The 23,627-nt window shown below is 40.8% G+C and overlaps 1 protein-coding gene and 1 non-coding gene across 2 annotated transcripts; both read right to left on the minus strand.

Moving 5' to 3' along the window:
- Positions 1-1,171: 1,171 nt before the first annotated feature.
- On the minus strand, positions 1,172-23,573 carry nop58 (NOP58 ribonucleoprotein homolog (yeast)). The gene is made up of 14 exons (XM_061904739.1): positions 23,392-23,573; positions 19,845-19,921; positions 19,715-19,767; positions 16,583-16,707; positions 14,468-14,604; positions 11,512-11,576; positions 10,733-11,013; positions 10,421-10,547; positions 10,067-10,230; positions 9,842-9,976; positions 9,546-9,607; positions 1,769-1,917; positions 1,573-1,673; positions 1,172-1,496 (listed from the first exon to the last, which is right to left on the minus strand). The coding sequence occupies exons 1-14, from the start codon at positions 23,434-23,436 to the stop codon at positions 1,446-1,448; spliced, it is 1,572 nt and encodes a 523-aa protein (XP_061760723.1). The 5' UTR covers positions 23,437-23,573; the 3' UTR covers positions 1,172-1,445.
- Positions 10,302-10,386, minus strand: LOC133555296 (small nucleolar RNA SNORD11B). Its single transcript, XR_009807321.1, has one exon. It is a non-coding gene; the product is annotated as a small nucleolar RNA SNORD11B (small nucleolar RNA).
- Positions 23,574-23,627: the final 54 nt, after the last annotated feature.

Genomic DNA, 23,627 nt, shown 5'->3' on the forward strand with positions numbered 1-23,627 from the left:
ATGCATCTGCAGGTTATCCATACATCTCTGTGCCATGTCTGTCATCGCCGGTAAAATGTGCAGACACTCCGGCACATTCAATGGGGGTCTGGCGGCAGATTTCTTGCAACTTTCGCATCTTCGGGCCAGTGTTGCAACTTGAATCCCTCCCTGTTAGTGTTGTTACACCCTCCGACAACACACCGACGAGGCATGATGTCTCCAACGTTCCAAAAAATAGTCGAAAAAAGCGGAAAATAACAGAGCTCAGACCCGGTGTTTGTAATGTGTTGAAAATGGCGGCTATATTACCTCGGTGACGTCACGTTCGGACGTCATCGCCAAAAGAGCGATAAACAGAAAGGCGTTTAATTCGCCAAAATTCATCCATTTAGAGTTCGGAAATCGGTTAAAAAAATATATGGTCTTTTTTCTGCAACATCAAGGTATATATTGACGCTTACATAGGTCTGGCGATAATGTTCCCCTTTAATATGCCAAAATATTAAAAACAAGGCCGAGGTTTTAATTAACAAGTATATTTAATAGTTTTTGCTATTTTAAAATTCCACAGCTTGATCAGTAACGCTGAATATTTAATTGGGCAATTGTTTGGCTTAGAAACTCTCTGCATTGCCCCAATATAAGATAAGATTGGTGCAGCTGAGATAAGCTCCAGCACCCCCCGCTCCCCAAAAGGGACAAGCTGTAGAAAATGGATGGTGAGCATTACTTTAAAATACATGTATTAATAATCTAATTTGGCTTTTCATAAACATTCAACAAGATGGTGCCTTTTCCTCATTCTTTATCTTTCCAATTCTAAGTAAAACAGACAAAAAGCTCCGGTAGATATAAGAGCCTGATAAAAGTCCTCCACTGAGCTAACAATCTACATGAGTGGGTGCACATTTCACATGAATAAGCAACACATGTGGATGACTTCACTCCTATAACAATGCCGATTTCGATTCAAATTCTGAGAGGGCAGCTGGGGCAATTTGCATAAAGAACGTCTCTCTCACATAAACTAATTACAACTGTGACTGGATTCAAAAGACCCGACTCATTAGCGAACGTTAAGTCTCTCCTGAGTAGATTTAACCCCCATATAATGTAAGCCTGTATCTTCATTCCCAATGACTATGTTTATCCGTAACTGTCAACTAATGACGTAAACAGGAAACGCTGGTTCTGCAAAAGTCATTTATTCCATGTTTTCTGTCTTCAGGTGTCATCTTAAAGACTGCAGTAAAATAAACGTCAGAAACAAAAAAATAAAATTCACTTTGTTCTGTCGAGACAAACCTCTGCAGACATCCAACAATTGATTTGGAGATTCAAAGTGAGATATTGTATCGGGCACTAAATAGAATGTTGCCCTCTTTAAGACAAAATAAGTATTTTAAATGAGGAAAAACACACATACTGTATATATATATATACACGCACACATTAGGTCCTCTTCAGTCTTCTTCTTCCTCTTTAACTTTCTTTTTCTTCTTTTTCTTTGTTGGCTGGAGATGGAAACATTTACGTTTGATAAAGAGAATGAATACATTTTTAGAAAGCAGCGCTGAAAGTGGGTTGTACCTCTGTGACCTCAACACTCTCTTCCAACTCTTTCTTCTGCTTCTTTTTCTTCTTTTTGGGTGGCTCCTCACTAGCGGCTCTGGATGTTTCCCCTTCCACCTCTGTTACAAATGTAAGCCAAATTTAGAAATTATGCAAAAAAAAAAAGAAAAAAAGAAAAAATCAAATGATTGCATTTTGCACTGATTGTGCTCACCTGCCGTCTCTGGTTCTCTTTTGGGTTTTTTGGCCTTCTTGGCAGGTGTTACGACTTCCTCTTCCTCCTGCTTCATCTCTTCTAACTTTCTCTTTTTAGATGTGGACGGAATTGTAGAATCCCCCGATGGGTCATATAGTTTCACTTCACTGTTGGGAGGAAAAACATGTTTACAGCCTTTACATTTATATTTTGTGGGAAAACAAAGGGATAGGCTCCAGTTTCCCCACAACCCTAACAGGGACAAGTGGTAGAAAATGGATGGTTGGATGGACAAAATTGTTTTTTACTCTTATCGCAAAGGCTTGTAGAAAGCGCTTACATTTTTATATTGATTAGACGTTCAAAATAGCAAAAATTGCATTTCTGCTGCAATTTTCCGCACAAAGTCACATGACTATAAAAGGGTTGTTTGCAACTTAATGGTTTAACAGAAAATAATAGTTTTTAATGTCGGGCCAAGGAATTAGTCCGGCGTTTGGGCTTGTCACTCATGCTGTCTCACCACAAAAAACACAAAAGCGAGTTAAAGGTAAGTTGGTCTCATAATCAGCTAATGGCTGGTGTTATTGATCTAATACAGGGGACGGTATGGGTGTAACGGTTTGGTACGTACCTCGGTTTAGAGGTCACGGTTCGATTCATTTTCGGTACAGTAAGAAAACAAACAAATATAATTTGTTGGGTTATTTATGTACAATGGCTTTATCCTTTTAACATTGGGAACACTATAATAATTCTGCCCACGTTAATCCACATTAAACTGCCTCAATTTGTTGCTTTGACTAAATGACAAAACTTTTCTTCTACATATAAAAAGTGCAACATTAAACAGTTTCAAGTCAACTAATCATGCTTAATTTATTACAGGATTTGGAAAGCCTGTAGTTGACTTATTATGTAAATGTTATATTTTTGTTAACATGTGATAGCAGGGACCCTGCTATTCAAAACTAGGCTGCTACATTACGTATGATTAATGTAACTGTAGCTGAAAAATAGTACAATAGCAATAGGAGAGACTATTCATGCCGGAAATCTATGGAGTTCATGTGAAATAACAGACAGGGCTTTGCTGCCCCTAACACACGCACACACAGCAAAATGAGCTAACGTAACGCTAAAAGCTAATTAGCCTTCACATCACCTCAAGCCAGAACTGTGAACTGCAGTTTAAGTTTCTAAAATGTCATACTGATGTTTGTAATAGTTGTGACTGGAAAGTGTTTTTTATAATTTGGGGAGTGTACGATGTCCGCTGCTAAACACATATCTACTCAACAATGAAGCATTTACAACATGCGTTCTGAATACGCACTGCTGATTGGCTTTGTATGTAGCCAATCAGATGGTTGTGTGGACGGGCCAATGCTGGGTGCTCACTGCTCAGACACAGGCAAAAAGCAGAGCCGCTTGTAAAGACTTTAGGATAGAAACTCGTTCGATACACCCTTGTACCGAACCAAAACCCCCGTACCGAAACGCTTCAATACAAATACACGTACCGTTACACCCCTAGGGGTCGGCAACCTTTACCACTCAAAGAGCCATTTTGACCCGTTTAACAAAATAAAGAAAACAATGGGAGCCACAAAACTCATTTGAAATTTAAAATGAAATAACACTGCATAAAGTCTTTCTTTCTGCTTTGTATAAACCAGGGGTCTCAGACACGCAGCCCGCACCTTAATATGAAAATTTAATGTTAGTGCGGCCCGCGAGTTTTATATGAATGCCGCCTGACAGAATCACACTTGACAACCCTCCCAATTTTTCCGGGAGTCTCCCGAATTGCTGAGAAACTATTCTCGCGAATGTCTTCTGGTTTTTACCGTAACGTCAATAATAATGGAGTGATGTGATGGCACAGCCTTTAGTACCCTCTACAATCTGTGCTAACAGCTTGCCACCGCAGTCTCATGTTGTACGTGGCCTCTGTAGACACTCTTAAGTGACTGCAAGGCATACTTGTTCCACGGCCATACAGGTCACACTGATGGTTGTGATATAAACAACTTTAACACTCTTACTAATATGCGCCACACTGTGAACCCACACCAAAAAAAAAAAAAGACAAACACAACAGAACAAATACCCAGAATGCCATGCATCCCTAACTCTTCCGGGCTAAATTATACACCCCCGCTACCAACAAACTCCCCCGTGCGTCGGTTGAGGTGGGCGGAGTTGGGGTGTATAATGAAGCCCGGAAGAGTTAGGGATGCATGGCATTCTGGGTATTTGTTTTGTCATTTTTTTTTGGGTGTGGGTTCACATTGTGGCGCATGTTAGTAAGAGTGTTAAAGTTGTTTATATCACAACCATCAGTGTAACCTGTGTGGCTGTTGACCAAGTATGACTTGCAGTCGGTTGTGCGTGCAAGCTGGGATCGCATGTCACATGTGACCGGCCGGCATGCAGATAGCATGGCGTGAAAGCGGGCGCGACGACATGTTATAGCTGACGTTATAAGTATTTCCATCACGGCACACCCTCAATATTGTTGTGCGGGTGAAAATCGGAGAATGTAGGCCCCTGGATATTTCTCTCGATAAAATCGTGGGGATAGGCATGTATGCAGCTGAGCCACATCAAAGTGATCAAAGAGCTGTGGGTTGCTGACCCCTGATCTAGTATGTCTAAGACTAATTGTTACTAAACTGGCTAAACAAATCCGTCACAAATCAATGACCCGGGAGGCTTCAGCTTTCCCTAAAGACATTAAGAGTTTTGGTTAAATATTTAACTGCTTGAACGGGCTTGAGATGTCAGGCAATATTCTTACAAAAAAAGGGCAATTTTACTTATAGGGCCTACTGTGAAAACTAAAATATATGTTTTTTAAGGTTCCGTTGCAAAAATGTTAGCAAGTTTTATTAATCTGTCATAAGCAATTCATGGCTTTAGCTCACCAGTTAAATAGTTCTGTGTGACGTGTCTGAAACAGGGCTGGATCTGCTTTATTTCACCTCTGTCTTTTGTGCTTGTCAGAGCAAGTTTTCTTGCAAGCAATTGGTGCGATGTCCTTGGCAGTCACACTACCACAGTACACAGAACCATAATTGCCCCCCCCCCCCTTTTTTTTTTTTTAAATGGAGGAGGAGAAGCGGCGGTCTTCAATTGTGCTTTGATCACAAGCTTAAAATAAACATCCCCACAATGTTTTTTTATTTTCACAATTTGATTGATAAACTTGAATATTTGATATCCTCACAAATTCATCACGATGTGTACATTCTTAATACAGTTGAAAGTACGGAATTTTTGAACATTTCCGGAAGTCTTGGAAAGATCGATGCTGGGTCCATCACTTTTAAAAGCCCTCACACTCCCCCCTTTTTTAAAAGTTTAAGTTTCAATGATTGTCACACACACACACTAGGTGTGGTGAAATTTGTCCTCTGCATTTGACCCATCCCCTTGATCACCCCCTGGGAAGTGAAAGGAGCAGTGGGCAGCAGAGGTGCCGCGCCCGGGAACCGTTTATGGTGATTTAACCCTTAATTCCAACCCTTGAGGCTGAGTGCCAAGCAGGGAGGCAATGGGTGCCATTTTTTAAATAGTTTTTGGTATGACTCAGCCAGGGTTTGAACTCCCAACCTACCGATGTCAGGGCGGTCACTAACCACTAGGCCACTGAGTAGGTTAGGTCTAATCTGCCACATGAGTTTTCTCAACTCCGTCTGTTTCAGGCATCATCTCTGATGTCATTCATAAACTGCAGTCTTTCTCCCGGATGCTCCCAATTTTATTGATTGATTGATACTTTTATTAGTAGATTGCACAGTTCAGTACATATTCCGTACAATTGACCACTAAATGGTAACACCCAAATAAGTTTTTCAACTTGTTTAAGTCGGGGTCCACGTTAATCAATTCATGGTACGGTGATTTTAGCCACGCATCCCTAAAAAAAGTTCCCAACAAACTTTAATCAACCAGGCGTCACAAAACCTCGGATCTTTGTTATGGGTCAATTAAAGACACTTAAATCTTTCACCTTTCCCCCTTTGGAATCAGCAGCTCATGACTGTGTGGACCTTCTGCCCGTCTACAAAACTCTTGTAAAAAGGGGAAAAGTGCCAACCAGGGAGGTGAAAGCATGGTTCAGAAGTATCCGTTCTCTCCCTGCAGGAATGCTTTGACTGCACAGACTGGGATGTGTTCGAGCAATCCTTGGAAGAATTTACTGATGTCATTTGATATTATTTCTAGTAAAAGGGTTCAAATCTACCCCAATAACAAGCCATAGGTCACAAAGTCAGTAAAGCCCAGCACACAAAAGAAAAATTGCATGGTCCAGTATGAAAACGTTAGCCGGCGCCCAGAACATTAACACAAGTGCACATTTCAATTTAGATCCTTTTAATTCAGACTCAAATGTTGCTAGTGCTCTTAATTTTTTTTTTTTTTTTTAAACGTTTTGACACTCTTGATTTTAGTAAGGAAATACAAGAACTCAGTCTCAAACTTTACCTTTCCATTAATCAAAAAGATGTTGAGATAACCTTTTCACACACAAAAGTAAACAAGAGTCCTGGACCAGATATTATATTATATTATATTTGGTGTAAAACAACTGAGCTCAGTTTTTACATCTATTTTTAATCAATCTTTATAAACATGTTTCCAAAGTCTGGAAAGATTCAATAATTGTCCCTAAATCCAGTCATTTTAAGTGATTTTAGACCTGTAGTCCTGACATATCTGCCAATGAAAACCCGTGCAATCAGAACTTTTAAAAAACATTGAACATGCTCTTGATTTACTGCAGTTTGCTTATAGGCCTAAAAGAAGAAATGGAGGACGCCATTCTCACTCTGATTAAAGGCCTACTGAAACCCACTACTACCCACCACGCAGTCTATTTTATACATCAATGATGAAATATTAACATTGCAACACATGCCAATACGGCCTTTTTAGTTTACTAAATTGCAATTTTAAATTTCCCGGGAGTTTCTTGTTGAAAACGTGTAATGATGACGTGTACGCAAGACGTCACGGGCTGTTAGGAATATGAGTGCTGCACACACACACAGCTAAAAGTAGTCTGCTTTAACGGCATAATTATACAGTATTTTGGACATCTGTGTTGCTGAATCTTTTGCAATTTGTTCAATTAATATTGGAAAAGTCACAGTAGAAAGATGGAGTTGGGAAGCTTTAGCCTTTAGCCACACAAACACACGGTGATTCCTTGTTTAAAATTCCTGGAGGTGAAACTTTCCTATGGATCAGAGCGCGGTCAAGCCAACATGGATCCCTACCGAATGTCAACCAGCAGGTTTCGGTGAGAAAATTGTGGTTAAAAATTTAGTTCTTACCGGAGAAACTGAGCTTGTGCCGTCCATAGCTGCCGTCGACTCCCCTGAGACACTGCGCGTCAACACACCAGTGGAGACACCCTTCCGACTATCAGGTACTATTTAACTCACTAAAACACTAGCAATCCAATAGAAAGATAAGGGATTTCCCAGAATTAACCTAGTAAATGTGTCTAAAAACATCAGAATCCGTCCCAATGCAATCGGGTTTTTTTATGTAACTTTCTTTTTTCTAGTCCGTCGCTATCAATATCCTCAAACACGAATCTTTCATCCTCGCTCAAATTAATGGGGAAATTGTCGTTTTCTCGGTCCGAATCACAGTTTTTGTTGAAAGCTCCCATTAAAATCAATGGGAATATGTGAGGAGCCCCCACACGTGTGACGTCACCGTTTGCGACTTCCGGTAGAGGCAGGGCATTTGTCTTAGCACCGAAAGTTGTGAACTTTATCGTGGATGTTCTCTACTAAATCCTTTCAGTAAAAATATGGCAATATCGCAAAATGATCGAGTATGACACATAGAATGGACCTGCTATCCCCGTTTGAATAAGAAAATCTCATTTCAGTAGGCCTTTAATTCGCTTTTTAAACACCCGGAGAGAAGTTTGAGTGTCATATCCATCTTTTATTCTTTTAATACAATGCAAGCCCACATTTTAATTCCTCGTCCTTTAGAATATTTTAACTTAAGTTATAATCTTGTGGGCTGGATTTTAGACTTAAAACAGAACTCAAAGAGTCAGAGTGAATGTTTTTTTATTAAATAGTGTACACCTCGACTGGCTCCCCCCACAAGGATGTGTGCTCTCGCCAATACTTTATATTCTCTACACAAATATGCGTCAGAGCACTTTTAAAAATTGGACTATTTTTAAGTATGCAGATGACACAGTATTTGCCAGTCTCTTTCAGGGCAATGAGAACAAACATGGGCCTACAGTTGATGATTTTGTCAAGTGGTGTGATGAGTCATATCTACAAGTGAACAATCTAAAAAAGATAATTGATTTTAGAAAGCAGGCAGGAATTACTCATGAGGGAACCATTATTAAGAGGCGAACTGTTTATTATTGACAATAATTTGAATTTTAAGGATAACTGATGCTGTATGCAAAAGGTCACCAGCGTCTTCACAGCCTAAGGAATTTGTCATACCTTCATGTTGATTGTATTGTATCGGATTTATCTTTTTTTCTGGTGTCATGGTTTGGAGAGTTGCCTCTGAAGGAGAGAAACCGATAGAGCCAAATAATCAAGTGGTCAAATCGACTTATTGGTGAGCCTCAGCTGAGTTTGGAGTCCCTGTACACTCGGCAGGTACAACAGCTTGCCAAGTCAATTAGAGCAGAAATCTCCCTGAGTTCCAGCTCCTCTCGTCTGGTTGGAGGCTGAGGGTCCCAAGATGCAGAACATCTCAGTATAGGATAGATATATAGATATTGTGAAGCGACCGGAATGAGAATCAGCACCTCCAAGTCCGAGTCCATGGTTCTCGCCCGGAAAAGGGTGGAGTGCCATCTCCGGGTTGGGGAGGAGACCCTGCCCCAAGTGGAGGAGTTCAAGTACCTAGGAGTCTTGTTCACGAGTGGGGGTAGAGTGGATCGTGAGATCGACAGGCGGATCGGTGCGGCGTCTTCAGTAATGCGGACGTTGTATCGATCCGTTGTGGTGAAGAAGGAGCTGAGCCGGAAGGCAAAGCTCTCAATTTACCGGTCGATCTACGTTCCCATCCTCACCTATGGTCATGAGCTTTGGGTCATGACCGAAAGGATAAGATCACGGGTACAAGCGGCCGAAATGAGTTTCCTCCGCCGGGTGGCGGGGCTCTCCCTTAGAGATAGGGTGAGAAGCTCTGCCATCCGGGAGGAGCTCAACGTAAAGCCGCTGCTCCTCCACATTGAGAGGAGCCAGATGAGGTGGTTCGGGCATCTGGTCAGGATGCCACCCGAACGCCTCCCTAGGGATGTGTTTAGGGCACGTCCAGCTGGTAGGAGGCCACGGGGAAGACCCAGGACACGTTGGGAAGACTATGTCTCCCGGCTGGCCTGGGAACGCCTCGGGATCCCCCGGGAAGAGCTAGACGAAGTGGCTGGAGATAGGGAAGTCTGGGCTTCCCTGCTTAGGCTGCTGCCCCCGCGACCCGACCTCGGATAAGCGGAAGATGATGGATGGATGGATGGATATAGATATTAATTCATGGTAGTTGTATCCTACTGTATTTTACTAATTTTTCCTATGTTTGTTTTTATTGTTCATTTGATCTTTTCCTTTTTCTTTTCCTGGTCACAGGCACCCTGTTGAGTACTTTGTCATGTTGTGATCTGTTTTGTGTTAATACCTTTGTTTATTTTAATATATATGAATAAGTAATTCTCTTGTATTTTACACTGCAAAACAAATCTACCTTTGAGTACACATAAAATCAATTGACGACTCCAAGTACTTACCTTTTGTGCTGATATTTGTCTGCCTTTGCCATAGCTTTTCCTGTACCACTGATTCTTCGGATCTAAAAAAAAATATATATATTCACACATTTTATTCAGAAAAACAAGAGCCATAACTTAAATATTTGTAAATTACATAAATCAAATAATGAAAACGACCCCAATAGTTGTTTGGATCCAAGGAATGCCAAAAACTAAAAGTACGCACAACAAATTGCAATCTGATCTCATCACCGCTGATATATGGTGAACTGGAAACACTGGTGCACTCACACTGTAAACAAAGTGGTACTTACTCCTTTCTCCTCCAAATATCGTAATCTTGCTTCCAGTTTGGCTCGGTTCTCCACCCCCATTTCCGCATTTGTGTCTTCACCCAATGCATCATATCGGATAGCAAGGGATGTTTTGGCTGCCAACATTCTGGAGATCTGGAGGGGAAAAAAAGAGAAATATATATACTTATTAACAAACAATTTGTGGCTTGGATACTTCAGGTATACACTTTACTCTAAACACACCTTGCCCTTGTTCTTGGCTGTAGTCTGGCCCACCAGAGAGGCGTGGTAGATGAGACCGTACTTTGGTGTGTCCTTGCGGGTCTTCAGGGCTCGGAACAGTGCCTTTTCTGCCCCCAGAATCTGAACCGTGGAGGCCGGGTGCTTTGCCAGATTTAAAAGCGAACCTAGGTTTGAAAACATACGAATGATCTTTTTGGCACTAAAGCAGAACCTCTAGGGGTGGGTCCAACTCCTACAAAAGCTCAGAAGAGGTAGTGACTTAAAAACATCACAAATGTTTTCAGCAAAATGACATGACGTCAAGATCATCATGGCTGTGGCTTAAACTGGTACGGCCAATTCAGTGTCACTCACCTGCGTGCGAGATGAGACGAGCACCAACTAACTCGCCCACCATTACTGTCAGGTTGGGGGCGATCGCCATCATCCGGTTCTTCAGATAGTCGTACAGCTGAGTGCGGTACTCTGAGATGTCAATCACCTGCACAAAAAGGCAAGACTCTCAAAATGCAGAAGTCTTTGTCATCACACTAAAGGTTCTGTCACGTGACCGTTCAGACGAGGTAGTGACAAAAAAACAACATGATTGTTTCTGGAAAAAGACAATCGTTCATCACCAAAGTCACTAGGATTCTGGTTCAAATACTGTTTCCCTGAAACGCATACCTGGGTGCAGAGGTGACGAATGTTGCCGATGTCCTGTTCAGACACTTCTGTTCCCATGGAAATCTCAGCCGCCAACTTCACCTCTGCCTCAATTTCTTCAGGGAGAAGGTCTGAGAGGTCGCTGCTGGCCACATTGGTGCGGTAGCCAATCTTGCAGACCGTCTTGCAGTATGCCAAATTGTCTGTGATGATCTTTCCGAGCTCTGGGAAGTGCCAGCCGTACCACTCTCTGCAGCGCATGATGTAATTGTTCAGCTCCTTGTCCAGGTCATCTAACAGAGCTACAGAGAGTGCAAATACCTTTAACAGTCATATTTTTCTAATGACAAAGACAATGAAAAATCTAAAATAATAAATATGACATTCACTATAGAACTCAACCAAGCTTTTCAGGGAAAAACATGGCAGGCATCAAAAGAATTTACTCCGCGTTTCGCAATACGCCACATGAATTTGTTCAGGTGAAATATAACAAGGTAAACACAAATGGCAAGTGTGGAAAATCCTCATGTCTCAAAGCAAATCAGTTTGACCAGCATGTTCTTTAAAAAATTGTATTTGACTTTTGAGGTTTGTGTTATTTTATAAAAATTATCCATTATATATTTTATTTCAGTATGATGAAAAAAATATTCCAACACTCGCCAGAGTTTAATATATTAGGGATTGTGGAGATGATTCAAAGTTCATATGTGTTGTTGCATTTGTCTACGTTAAATTGTTTTGGGGGTTAGACTTGGCGTTCGTTCCTATACAGTTTGCGAAGACATGCAACTTACATATGGCCTGCACAATCATGGTGTCCACTTTGTCTGGGCTGAACTTCAGTTTATAGCGGGACAAACTGGGGAAAACAAACAGACCTAACAGTGAGGAATGCATAATACATCAAAACTGCTACATAAAAGGTGAATAAACACGACGTCTATTCCGGTTCACAACTTTTAATCAACTGCCGCACAGAGGAAAACCCGGAAACCACTTGCTCTCCACTTCCCGCCCATCAACACTGCGCATGAGTTAACCCAGTATATGGAGAAACATGTTAACAATCTCCCTATCTTTTATAAATAAAAACATTAAATAACACATGTTTTTTGAGAACAAATATATGTCTTTTTAAACAACAGAAACAATAAGAAATACCGCACATGTCTTTTTAAAGAACAGAAAAAATACAATCAACTTAGGTAAGAACCCATTTTTCTTCACTCAATGCTTTCAAAAGCATCAAGGGTGATGCCCCCTTTTTTGTAAGACAGTCAGCCAGTTGAGCTTTTGTAGCTGACCAAAGCACTTTTTGTATTTTTAAAGTTGTGAATCAGTTCTTTGATGCCACTTATATCTAACCGAAGCATTTTGTCCTGTCTCATATTTTTCATCTGTGTACCTAAGCTGTTTTCTGAATGCCCTTCTTATCCTCTCTGAACATTCAACTTCAGTGAAAGCCTTCCTTGAGGCAGGCAAAGCTGATTTGTGTTCTCCTGCTTTTGTGCTACATTGGGAAGGTTAGGATTTTGACCAAATACCAGTTGATGTGTACTATAACCATGTACACTGTGCATGCAGTTCTTAGTCATTAAGGCCCAGTCCAAGGCAGTGCACCAGTCAATATCTTTTTCCTGTTTAACTTTCTGGACGATGTTTGTGTCTGATTATGACGTTCCAACAGTCCGTTGCTCCATGGGCTGTATCTTGCGGTTGTCTTGATCTCGATATTGAAGTTTTCTGCCATGTCCCTGAACTTTTCATTGTTAAATTCTCCTCCGTTGTCACAGAAGAGCTTTTTGGGCGGACCATAGACAATTATCCAGGTGTGGATGAAAGAGTTGAAACGTGTGAAATGGTCCATTATATGTAAATACCAAATGCCCGACTCAGGCTCGGGCAGGTCCACCGCCAGTTTCATTGTATTCCAAAGCAAGAGGCAAACCAACAGCTGGCTTTGTCTTGCTATATCTTTGGCACATTTCACATGCATCCACTATTTGCTGCAAAATAGTGAGACAGTCCCTGTCTTTGAATTAACCTATGAAGGCGATCTGCTGATGCACGGCCAAATTGTTTGTGAAGTTTGAGGAGGACCTTGTTCTTCTTGTTTGTGGACATATTTTCTGTTACAATCAGGACTTCATCTTCAGCAAATAAATCTTGAATCTGACATTCCATGTCATCTTTGTCTCTTATGTCAACACAGTAGTGTCCTGAGCTGGTAAACTGAAGAGGTATCTGCTGCTTAAACATCACTGCCCTGTCGTTTTCTACGTGTAACGTAGTTCCTGCCTTATTTAATGATGTTTTACTTAGGAGTGGAATATCGACTTTGACAACTTCTGTCTCAATGTTACACTTTGTCCATCCTATTTAAGCAGGTAGATGCACTTTTCTGGTGGAATGAATCACATTTCCATTTCCAACACGAAACGGTCTGTTGCTTGACCTTTCTGTACTTCTGAGTTTATTTACCTGCTTTTCATTGAGACTATCTAAAAAACTTTCAAGCCACTTTCCTCCACACACTGTGCGAGTGCAGACGGTGTCTATTGTTGAGCCTGCTGCTTCAGTAATAAAAATCTCAGCTTTAGACCGGGGATCATTTGTTAACAGCGTGACATTGACTTCATCCAAATTGTCATTTACAGTCAATCTTACTGGTTCATGCTTTTTGTGCGGGCAATCCTTTGCTCAGTGGCATGTGCTTTGACACACCCCACATCGTGATCGTTTACCATATTTATCCAGTGGGTTTGTACCCGGTAACGGCGTCACCGATCTTTGTTGTCCACGTTGAAACTGTGTGTTTCGTCTCCCCCTCCATTGTGGCTGTTCTGTGAGGAAAGCTGCGTGCTGGTTCAGTTGTATCTCGCTTGACGAGTGCGTTGTTTTACCTCCGAAAATCAGTTTGAGAGCTGACTTCATTGACGAGAAGCTTAGCTCCGTGTTAGCTGTCAGTGCTAGCTGCCTGTCTTTCTCATCAAGTCAGGCTGTGTCAAGAAGTTTGAAGGCTAAGACCCCTTCAGGGAGTGTCAAATTGTACATTTTCATCCGGTTGTAGCGCTGTTCAAAGTCAATAATATAGTCCACCATTGAAACTGAACTATTTTTGGTGATGCGGTCGAAGTACGTGTACGTTTCTTATGCGCGATCCTTTTCCTCTTTCAGGAAAATGTCATCCAGTCTTGCAAATAATGCCGTCATACCGTTGTCATTGTCCAACTCCTCCACAGCTATCTACATTGCGATTTCTCTGGCTCTTCCTTCAAGTCCCAAAGCCACAGGCAGGGCTTGCTTTTTCTTATTGAGTTCTGTAACCTGCATTCAAATGTTAACTTGATTTTTCCAGCACTCTTATGGCCTGGACTCGTCAAACCTCGGCGGCATTTTATAGTTTGCAGCCATCCTCTGCTACCAATGTTAAATAAAGGTGAATAAACACGGCGTCTATTCCGGTTCACAACTTTTAATCAACTGCTGCACAGAGGAAAACCCGGACAACACTTGCTCCCCATCAACACTGCGCATGCGTTAACCCAATATCCCGCCCATAAAGACTGCATGTGTTAACGTGTTTCTCCATATACTGGGTTAACAAAAACAACTTTCTCAGGCTTTAAATGGGAGCTACTACTATCTCAGTGGTAGTGACAAATGCTGATGGAATATCTACAATGGTGTTCAGACAGCAAGTTGTAATCATAGACAGCAACTCAATTGTTTTTGTGTGCCAACACCCACCTGTGAGCCAAACCTAGGGACATGGCGCTTAATTCTTTCTGTGGCAGTCCTGTGATGAGGGCCTCCATTTGATTTCTGATGCACCTCATCAGTTCAGCTACAGCTGGGCTGTGGACACAGCTCAGGTCCAGCTTTTCCTGAAAAATCAGTCAGTCAGATGTTTTACTATAAATGCATTGAACGCTTTTAATTCCAGGTTTTTTTTGGTTAAAACGTCTGACAGTAATTTATACCCCAAGTAATTACAGGGTTTCCCCTAAACTGCCAAGATACCTGTCGTGGTGGGGGCGTGGTCACAATGAGTAAAGTAATTTGCTATAGTTGTGATTTTCTTTAAAACGGCTCAAAAAATGTATACATAATTACATTTAAAACAAATCCGTTTGATTAATTAGTATAAACATATTTTTATTGTTTGGACATATTTTCAAAAGTTGCTGCTTTTTGTACAAGATACTTTGTTGATTTTTTCAAGTGTTTGCTGTAGTTTAATATTTTTTTTCCAATTAAAAAGAACTAGCATCAAATCCAGCAGCATCTTCTGGTGTTATCATAAAATGTACTCGTGTTTAGAGACTCTACTTCGGTCCCTCGATGACCCTGACTAAAGAGGCTGAAGCGAGCATGACATCACACTTGCTTCGCGCTGTTGTTTTAGTTGGACTTTCTCTTTTTAAAAGCCACCACTGTCCTAATATTTGCACATTTCAAAGATGGCTGACCGCACGGCTATATCAGCAATATATATTATATATATGAAAAATACCATCCACATGGCAGACAACGTTCCAATGGCGTGCGTTTGGTTTACATCCGGTTCGGTAGCGCGTTTTTTGGTGATCAAAGTCTTTTTTAGTGGTCAAGTTTTCGGGACATCACTTGTCAATAGTGTGCAAATAGGATATATTTATCAATTCATACTGTAACAACCAGCTAATGTTAATGTTTTACGTTTGTGTGGTTTGGATTTGAAGTCAGTTTTTGTCCATGCCTGAAAGATGATTGGCAGAGAAGACAAAAGGGTTTTCATGGGAGGTTAAATCTGTTGCCACTGTTTGTTACCATAAGATTGGTAATAAAAGTAAAAACAAATAGTATATTAATTTGTTTTCAAGTAAAAAAAACCTAATTTTCAAGTTGTGGCGGTAGTAAATATGTCGTGGTGGCGTGCCACATTCAATTACATTAAGGGGAAACCCTGAAATATATGAATAAAAGCTTGGTTTAGGAATCCTTTGACAGCGAACAAATAATACAGACATAAATGTACAGTATTGGCCGCGATAAAGCTTCTTCAGAACACCAAGAGGTTAAAGTACCAGTGGAGTGGAAAGTCGACCGACGGGATGCTCACATAATTCTGTTTAGATAAAGATTCAATAAACTTCCCGAAGGGTTAAAAAAAGTTGCTGCAACAAGCATGTTTATGTCTTTTTTGCCACCCCTGGGACGTAAAAGTTGATTTACTTTAAGCAAGTTTGAGACAAAGCAAAAGCAGCCGCTGGTTCATAGTGTGTGAAGAACAGCACCGTATAATACTAGCCATAACTCAGTGCTATCAATGTGCCGCGAAAATAGTCTGTCTGTGTTGGCGCTCATAATACCAATATCCCTCATATTTGGTTAATTTTCTGGTCAGGACATGTAAATGGAGTACTGTTAGCAGTTTTCGGATGTTTTTAGACAAGGTATAATGAGCGCAACAGAGGACCCTCAATCTGTTTGACTCAATTGTTAGCTATTTATTTACGATTTCGAATGCATAAACAAGCCAAGCATATGTGTTCTTTACTTACACAAGGACTGTAAATGATAAACATTCCTTTTAATTTTTTTGCATATTCCCAGTATGACTGATCTAATAACTTGGTCAGAGCGCAGAAGCGATACTACAGTGAAGTAAAATCTACGGAAATTTCCCAAGGTGTTCGAAACGGAATATTAAAAATGGCTGACTTAGAGTTTGTGTCATTTCGTGACATATTGCGGACTGTAAATATAATTGAATTTGGTTTAATAGATACAATGAAACACAAATAGGGATATAAAGTCTACTTTTTTTTCCCACTCTGTTACTTTAAGCAAGATTATTCCTACAACAGTTGAGCAACTTACTTTGATGACACCACCGAGTTTTACATCACTGATGGCCAGCTGCTCATGTGCCTCCTTAGCGACAACCTTCTTCAGCACCTTCTTCAGGCTCTTTCCAATTTTACCCTCAACAAGGGCTGTGGCCGCTGAGTAGAAGAGGAGATAGACAACATTTAGGAAGAAAATAAACAGAAAAAAAGATCCAACACCCAAAAAATATCAATGGTAAATAAAAGTACTATAAAAGATCACTTTTGTAAAATATACCATATGCACCTGGTCTGCCATCAAAAGAGAAAATGATGTAAAGGTATCAAGTACGCAGCTCAAAGTACATAACTGTGGAGCGTTTAAGGACTTCCAAACAAAGTGGGGGATGTTATTGCTTCATGATTACAATAAGAAACATATGTATAATGTACCGTCTTAGAGATGTTCGATAATATCGGACTGCTGATATTATCTGAAGATAAATGCTTTAAAATGTATCATCGGAATTTTTTGGTATCGGTTTCACAAAGTAAAATGTATGACTTTTTAAAATGCTGCTGTACGGAGTGGTACACGGACGTAGGGAGAAGTACTGAGTGCCAATAAACCTTAGATGCACTGCATTTGCGTGCCAGCCCAATCACATAATGTCTACGTCTTTTCCCACACACAAGTGAATGCATATAGGTCACATAGAGGGTGGTCGTATAAACAACTTAAAACACTGTTACAAATATGCGCCACACTGTGAACCCACACCAAACAAGAATGACAAACACATTTCGGGAGAACATCCACACCGTAACACAAAATAAACAGAACAAATACCCAGAACCCCTTGGAGCACTAACACTTCCGGGATGCTAAAATATACACCCCCCCACCTCCCGCTACCTCCTAGCCCTCCATCTAAACCCCGCCTCCCCAGACCTCCTCATGCTCTCTCAGGGAGAGCATGTCCCAAATTCCAAGCTGTTGTAACGCATGTCAAAAAAAATTATGCACTTTGTGACTTCAATAGTAAATATGGTAGTGCCATTTTTTCCCCAAAACTTGAGTTGATTTAGTTTGGAAACCTTGTTACATTGTTTAATGCAGTGGTTCTCAAATGGGGGTACTTGAAGGCATGCCAAGGGGTACGTGAGATTTTTTGAAAATATTCTAAAAATAGCAACAATTCAAAAATCCTTTATGAATATACTGTATGTATTGAATACTATTTAAACAAAATATGAATGTGAGAAAAGAAATGCAACAATGCAATATTCAGTGTTGACAGCTAGATTTTTTGTGGACATGTTTCATAAATATTGATGTTAAAGATTTATTTTTTTATGAAGAAATGTTTAGAATTAAGTTGATGAATCCAGATGGATCTCTATTACAATCCCCAAAGAGGGCACTTTAAGTTGATGATTACCTCTGTGTAGAAATCTTTATTTAAAATTGAATCACTAGTTTATTTTTCAACAAGTTTTTAGTTAATTTTGTATCTTTTTTTCCCAAATAGTTCAAGAAAGACCACTACAAATGAGCAATATTTTGCACTGTTATACAATTTAATAAATCAGAAACTGATGACATAGTGATGTATTTTACTTCTTTATCTCTTTTTTTTTTTTCAAACAAAAATGCTTTGCTCTGATTAGGGGGTACTTGAATAAAAAAATTGTTCACAGGGGGTACATCACTGAAAAAAGGTTGAGAACCACTGGTTTAATGCATCCAGCAGGGGATCACGACAAAATCAGGCATAATGTGTTAATTCCACGACTGTATATATCGGTTGATACTGGAATCCGTCATTAAGAGTTGGACAATGTTGGAATATCGGATTTCGGCAAAAAAAGCCATTATCGGACATCTCTAACCGTAATGTTTTTTTTGTTATAATAAAGCCAATATTTATTTACAAAAGTACCGAAATACATTTAGGTACTGGTACCAAATTACACACTTGAGGTGGGTCAACTCAACTTGGTCATTTACCAAGTAGCTCGCCTGCTAAAAAAGTGTTGGCACCCCTGAACTAGACAGCAGTTATTATTCTAAATGCTTAGCAATAATGATTAAGTTACCACAACTACTACACACGTTGACCAATTATTCGGCTCTGAGATTTTATGTTGACGTCCACTTAAGGGGGCACTTTAATAATAGATTAGATTTTATATTGAGCTTTTATATTATTAGATACTCAAAGCACTCACAGAGAAGTGAGAGACCATCATTCATTCACACCTGGTGGTGGTAAGCTACATTTGTAGCCACAGCTGCCCTGGGGTAGACTGATGGAAGCGAAGCTGCCAATTTGCGCCTACGGCCCATTCGACCACCACCTATCATTCATTCACCAGTGTGAGCGTGCCGCAAGGGTGAAGTGTCCTGCCCAAGGACACAACGGCACCGATTTGGATGTCAAGAGGCGGGGAGCGAACCTGCAACCCTCAGGTTTCTGGCACGGCCGCTCTACCCACTACGCCAGTGGTTCTCGACCTTTTTTCAGTGATGTACCTCCTGTGAACATTTTTGTAATTCAAGTACCCCCTAATCATTTTTGGTTGAAAAAAAAAAAAAAGATAAAAAAAGTAAAATACAGCACTATGTCATCAGTTTCTGATTTATTAAATTGTATAACAGTGCAACATATTGCTCATTTGTAGTGGTCTTTTTTGAACTATTTGAGGGAAAAAAAAAGATATAAAAAAACTAAAAACTTGTTGAAAAATAAACAAGTGATTCAATTATAAATAAAGATTTCTACACATAGAAGTAATCATCAACTTAAAGTGCCCTCTTTGGGGATTGTAATAAAGATCCATGTAGATTCATGAACTTAGTTCTAAACATTTCTTCGCAAAAAAATAAATCTTTAACATCAATATTTATGGAACATGTCCACAAAAAAATCTGTCAACACTGAATATTGCATCGTTGTATTTTTTTATTTCACAGTTTATGAACTTAGTCATATTTTGTTGAAGTATTATTCAATAAATATATTTATAAAGGGTTTTTGAATTGTTGCTATTTTTGGAATATATTTTAAAAAATCTCACATACCCCTTGGCATACCTTTAAGTACCCCCAGGGGTACAGTACGCCATACCGCCCCCACTTTATAGTATTTATGACAACTATCATAGTTTAGTGAATCAATACCTGCTAAAGCCTCTGTTGTGTCTTGGAACTTTTCAAAGTGCTTCAGCTTGACGCTGAAAAAAAAAGGAGTTCAGTAAGCTTAAATGTTACATTTCAATACTTAGCATGCATGTTCAACATCTTTACTCACATTTTATTCGCCTTTTCGGGAGTTTCAAACTCCTTGTATAAACTGTCCACCTGCTGGAGTTTGGATTCATCAAGAACCTTGGAGAGAAAAAAAAAAAAGAGGCGACATGTGAAACCCAATCCTTGAGAATGTGCACCGGCTCCCTGTTCATTTTAGAATTGATTCTAAAACCTTGCTCTTTGTTTTAAAGCTGTACATGGACCGGCACCTCATTATATCTCGGACCTCATTCAAACTTACGATCCTGCGCGCGCTCTGAGATCCGAGAGCCAGCTCCAGCTCGTGGTGCCCAAGACCAGACTTAAAACTAGGGGAGACAGGGCCTTCTCGGTGCTCATCTTGGGCAAGACACTTTACCCACTTGCTCCCAGTGCCACCCACACTGGTTTAAATGTAACTTAGATATTGGGTGTCACTATGTAAAGCGCTTTGAGTCACTTGAGAAAAGCGCTATATAAATATAATTCACTTCACTTCACTTCATCCCTTAGCTCTGGAACACTCTGTCCCTCCATAATCGAGCTGCTCCCACGGTGGAGTGTTTTAAGTCTCGTCCTAAGACCCATTTTATTTCTCTGGCTTTTAACACTATGTGTGTTGTATGGTTTACTGTTTTAATTGGTTTCATAGGTGAGGATGGGAACGTAGATCGACCAGTAAATTGAGAGTTTTGCCTTCTGGCTCAGCTCCTTCTTCACCACAACGGATCGATAAAACGTCCGCATTACTGAAGACGCCGCACCGATCCGCCTGTCGATCTCACTCTTCCCCCACTCGTGAACGAGACACCTACTCAGTGGCCTAGTGGTTAGAGTGTCCGCCCTGAGATCGGTAGGTTGTTAGTTCAAACCCCGGCCGAGTCATACCAGACTGTAAAAAAAATGGGACCCATTACCTCCCTGCTTGGCACTCAGCATCAAGGGTTGGAATTGGGGGTTAAATCACCATAAATGATTCCCAGGCGTGGCACCGCTGCTGCTCACTGCTCCCCTCACCTCCCAGGAGGTGATCAAGGGGATGGGTCAAATGCAGAGGACAAATTTCACCACACCTAGTGTGTGTGTGACAATCATTGGTACTTTAACTTAACTTGAACTCCTCCACTTGGGGCAGGGTCTCCTCCCCAACCCGGAAATGGCACTCCACCCTTTTTCGGGATAGAACCATGTACTCGGACTTGGAGGTGCTGATTTTCATTCAGGTCGCTTCACACCGATTTTAATCATATTTATTTTATCTTGTTTTTAATATGTATTTATTAATTATTATTTATATGTTGTTTTTATTTGAATGTTGGTTTTAACATTGTTGTGCAGCACTTTGGAAACATTTTGTTTTTTAAATGTGCTACACCAGGGGTCGGCAACCCGCGGCTCTTTGACCACTCTGATGTGGCTCAGCCGCAAACTTGCCGACCGTTCGGAGAAGTCCAGTAGATTTCCAAATATCAGTGTCTCTATCAGAAATCTCCCTGGTAAACATTATTCGATTTTCACTCAAACATCAACTTTGAGGGCGTGCCGTGATGACAATGCCTCTATCACCTCTTCTACATGTCATAGCGCCAGGATTTTCACCATGCTATCTGCGTGCCGGCCGGCCCGTCACACTCTATCCGAACGCATACAGTACTGCAAGGCACACTTGATCAACAGCCATACAGGTCACACTGAGGGTTGTGATATAAACAACTATAACACTCTTACTAATATGCGCCACACTGTGAACCCACATTAAACAAGAATGACAAACACATTTCAGGAGAACATCCGCACTATAAAACAACAGAACAAATACCCAGAATCCCATGTATCCCTGACTCTTCCGGGCTACAATTTACAACCCCGCCCCCTTCAACCCGACGCACGGAGGGGTTGGGTTGGTGGTAGCTGGGTGTATAATGTGCCCGGAGGAGTCAGGGATACATGGGACTCTGGGTATTTGTTCTGTGTTTAGGTTGTGTTATAATGCGGATGTTCTCCCGAAATGTGTTTGTCACTCGTTTGGTGTTGGTTCACACTGTGGCGCATATTAGTAAGAGTGCTAAAGTTGTTTAAAACGGCCACCCTCAGTGTGACCTGTATTGCTGTTGAATAAGGATGCCTTGCAGTCTCTTACCTTTATCTGCAATGGCCTCGTCAGACAATTTCTTGGAATGTCAAGCGTTTTGTACAAGATGTAGAGGTAGTGCCATCATTATACGCCCTTATTATATTATTCATTGGGTGAACACCAGCGTACAATTGAGAGAATAATTACTCTGTAATTCGGAAGTCAAGTGGCATTCATATAAAACTTGCGGGCCGCACTAACATTACATTTTCGTATTAAGGTGCATGCTGCGTGTCTGAGACCCCTGGTTTATACATAGCACAAAGCAAAAAAAACTCTGTATGCAGTATAATTTCATTATACATTCTAAAGAGTTATGTAGCTCCCATTGTTTTCTTTACTTTCTGAAAAGGGTCAAAACGGCTCTTTGAGTGGTAAATGTTGCCGACCTCTGTGCTACACAAATAAAGTGGATAGATTGATGTGAAGACTTGACGCAAGAAGATAGGTCAGGTTAGCTGCTACGTCAGGGGTAGGGAACCTATGGCTCTCGAGCCAGATGTGGCTCTTGAGGACTGCATCTGGCTCTCAGATAAATATTTGCTTAACACGATAAGTAAATAGTTCCGCTGGTAATCAGTGTTACAGAAGATGTTCAAAATATAAAACATGCTCATGCATTTTAATCCATCCACCCGTTTTCTACCGCACCTGTTCAAGAAATCGCATTAATGGTAAAAATAATATTATCGGTTAGCTTCAGAATACCTATGTCATTAAAAAGAATAAGAGACTTATTATATTCCAAAAATGTTGGTCTTACTTAAAAATGCAAGCATGTAGTTGTATTCAGTGGTAATAAAATATCATATGGCTCTGCGATGAGGTGGCGACTTGTCCAGAGTGTACCCCGCCTTCCGCCCGATTGTAGGTGAGATAGGCGCCAGCGCCCCCCGCGACCCCGAAAGGGAATAAGCGGTAGAAAATGGATGGATGGGCTCTCACGGAAATACATTTTGAAATATTTGGCTTTCATGGCTCTCTCAGCCAAAAAGGTTCCCGACCCCTGTGCTAGGTGGTTAAAAACAGCCATCTATTTATTTCCTACCGCTTGTCCCTTTTGGGGTCGCTGGAGCCTATCTATACTGCAAACATCAATACTATATGTACCTCAAAGTGGGGGAAACCCAACACTGTGGAAATAAAAATACTTAGAAGAGTTGTCATTGACGTTACTGCCACGCGTTCACACACGTGGTCGGAGGGCCCGTCGACCCACATTTCAACTTAAAGAATCAATGCTCTCGAAGTTCGGCTACGGAATGAAAATCGCGGCGACGTGTTTATAATCATGTTATCAGACATAAAATCAAATATAGTCAAATAGCGATCGAAGCAACAACCGAGTTTAGCAATTAGCATCGACGCTAAGCTAAGCTAACTCGCGCTGTTTAGCCACGTTTTAACTAAGACGCAGGAAAAATGGAAAACCTACTTTGAAAATTGCATATCCTGCAGCGGTCTCGAATAAGACGAGCATTTTGTCCGCCTTCTTCTTTTAACAACAAGAACTATTGGCGGCGATCATTCAGGATAAGTTGCTTCGTTCCTGGACTGCACGTGCGGGCGGTGCTTTAAGATGCCGCCTGATGGGAAACCACACCTTCTTCTTCGTTGGTTTGTGGTGGTGCATTACCGCCAACCTCTGGTGTGGAGTGTGGACCGACATGG

Source organism: Nerophis ophidion, linkage group LG06 (genome assembly GCF_033978795.1).
Source record: "Nerophis ophidion isolate RoL-2023_Sa linkage group LG06, RoL_Noph_v1.0, whole genome shotgun sequence".
NCBI lineage: Eukaryota > Metazoa > Chordata > Actinopteri > Syngnathiformes > Syngnathidae > Nerophis > Nerophis ophidion.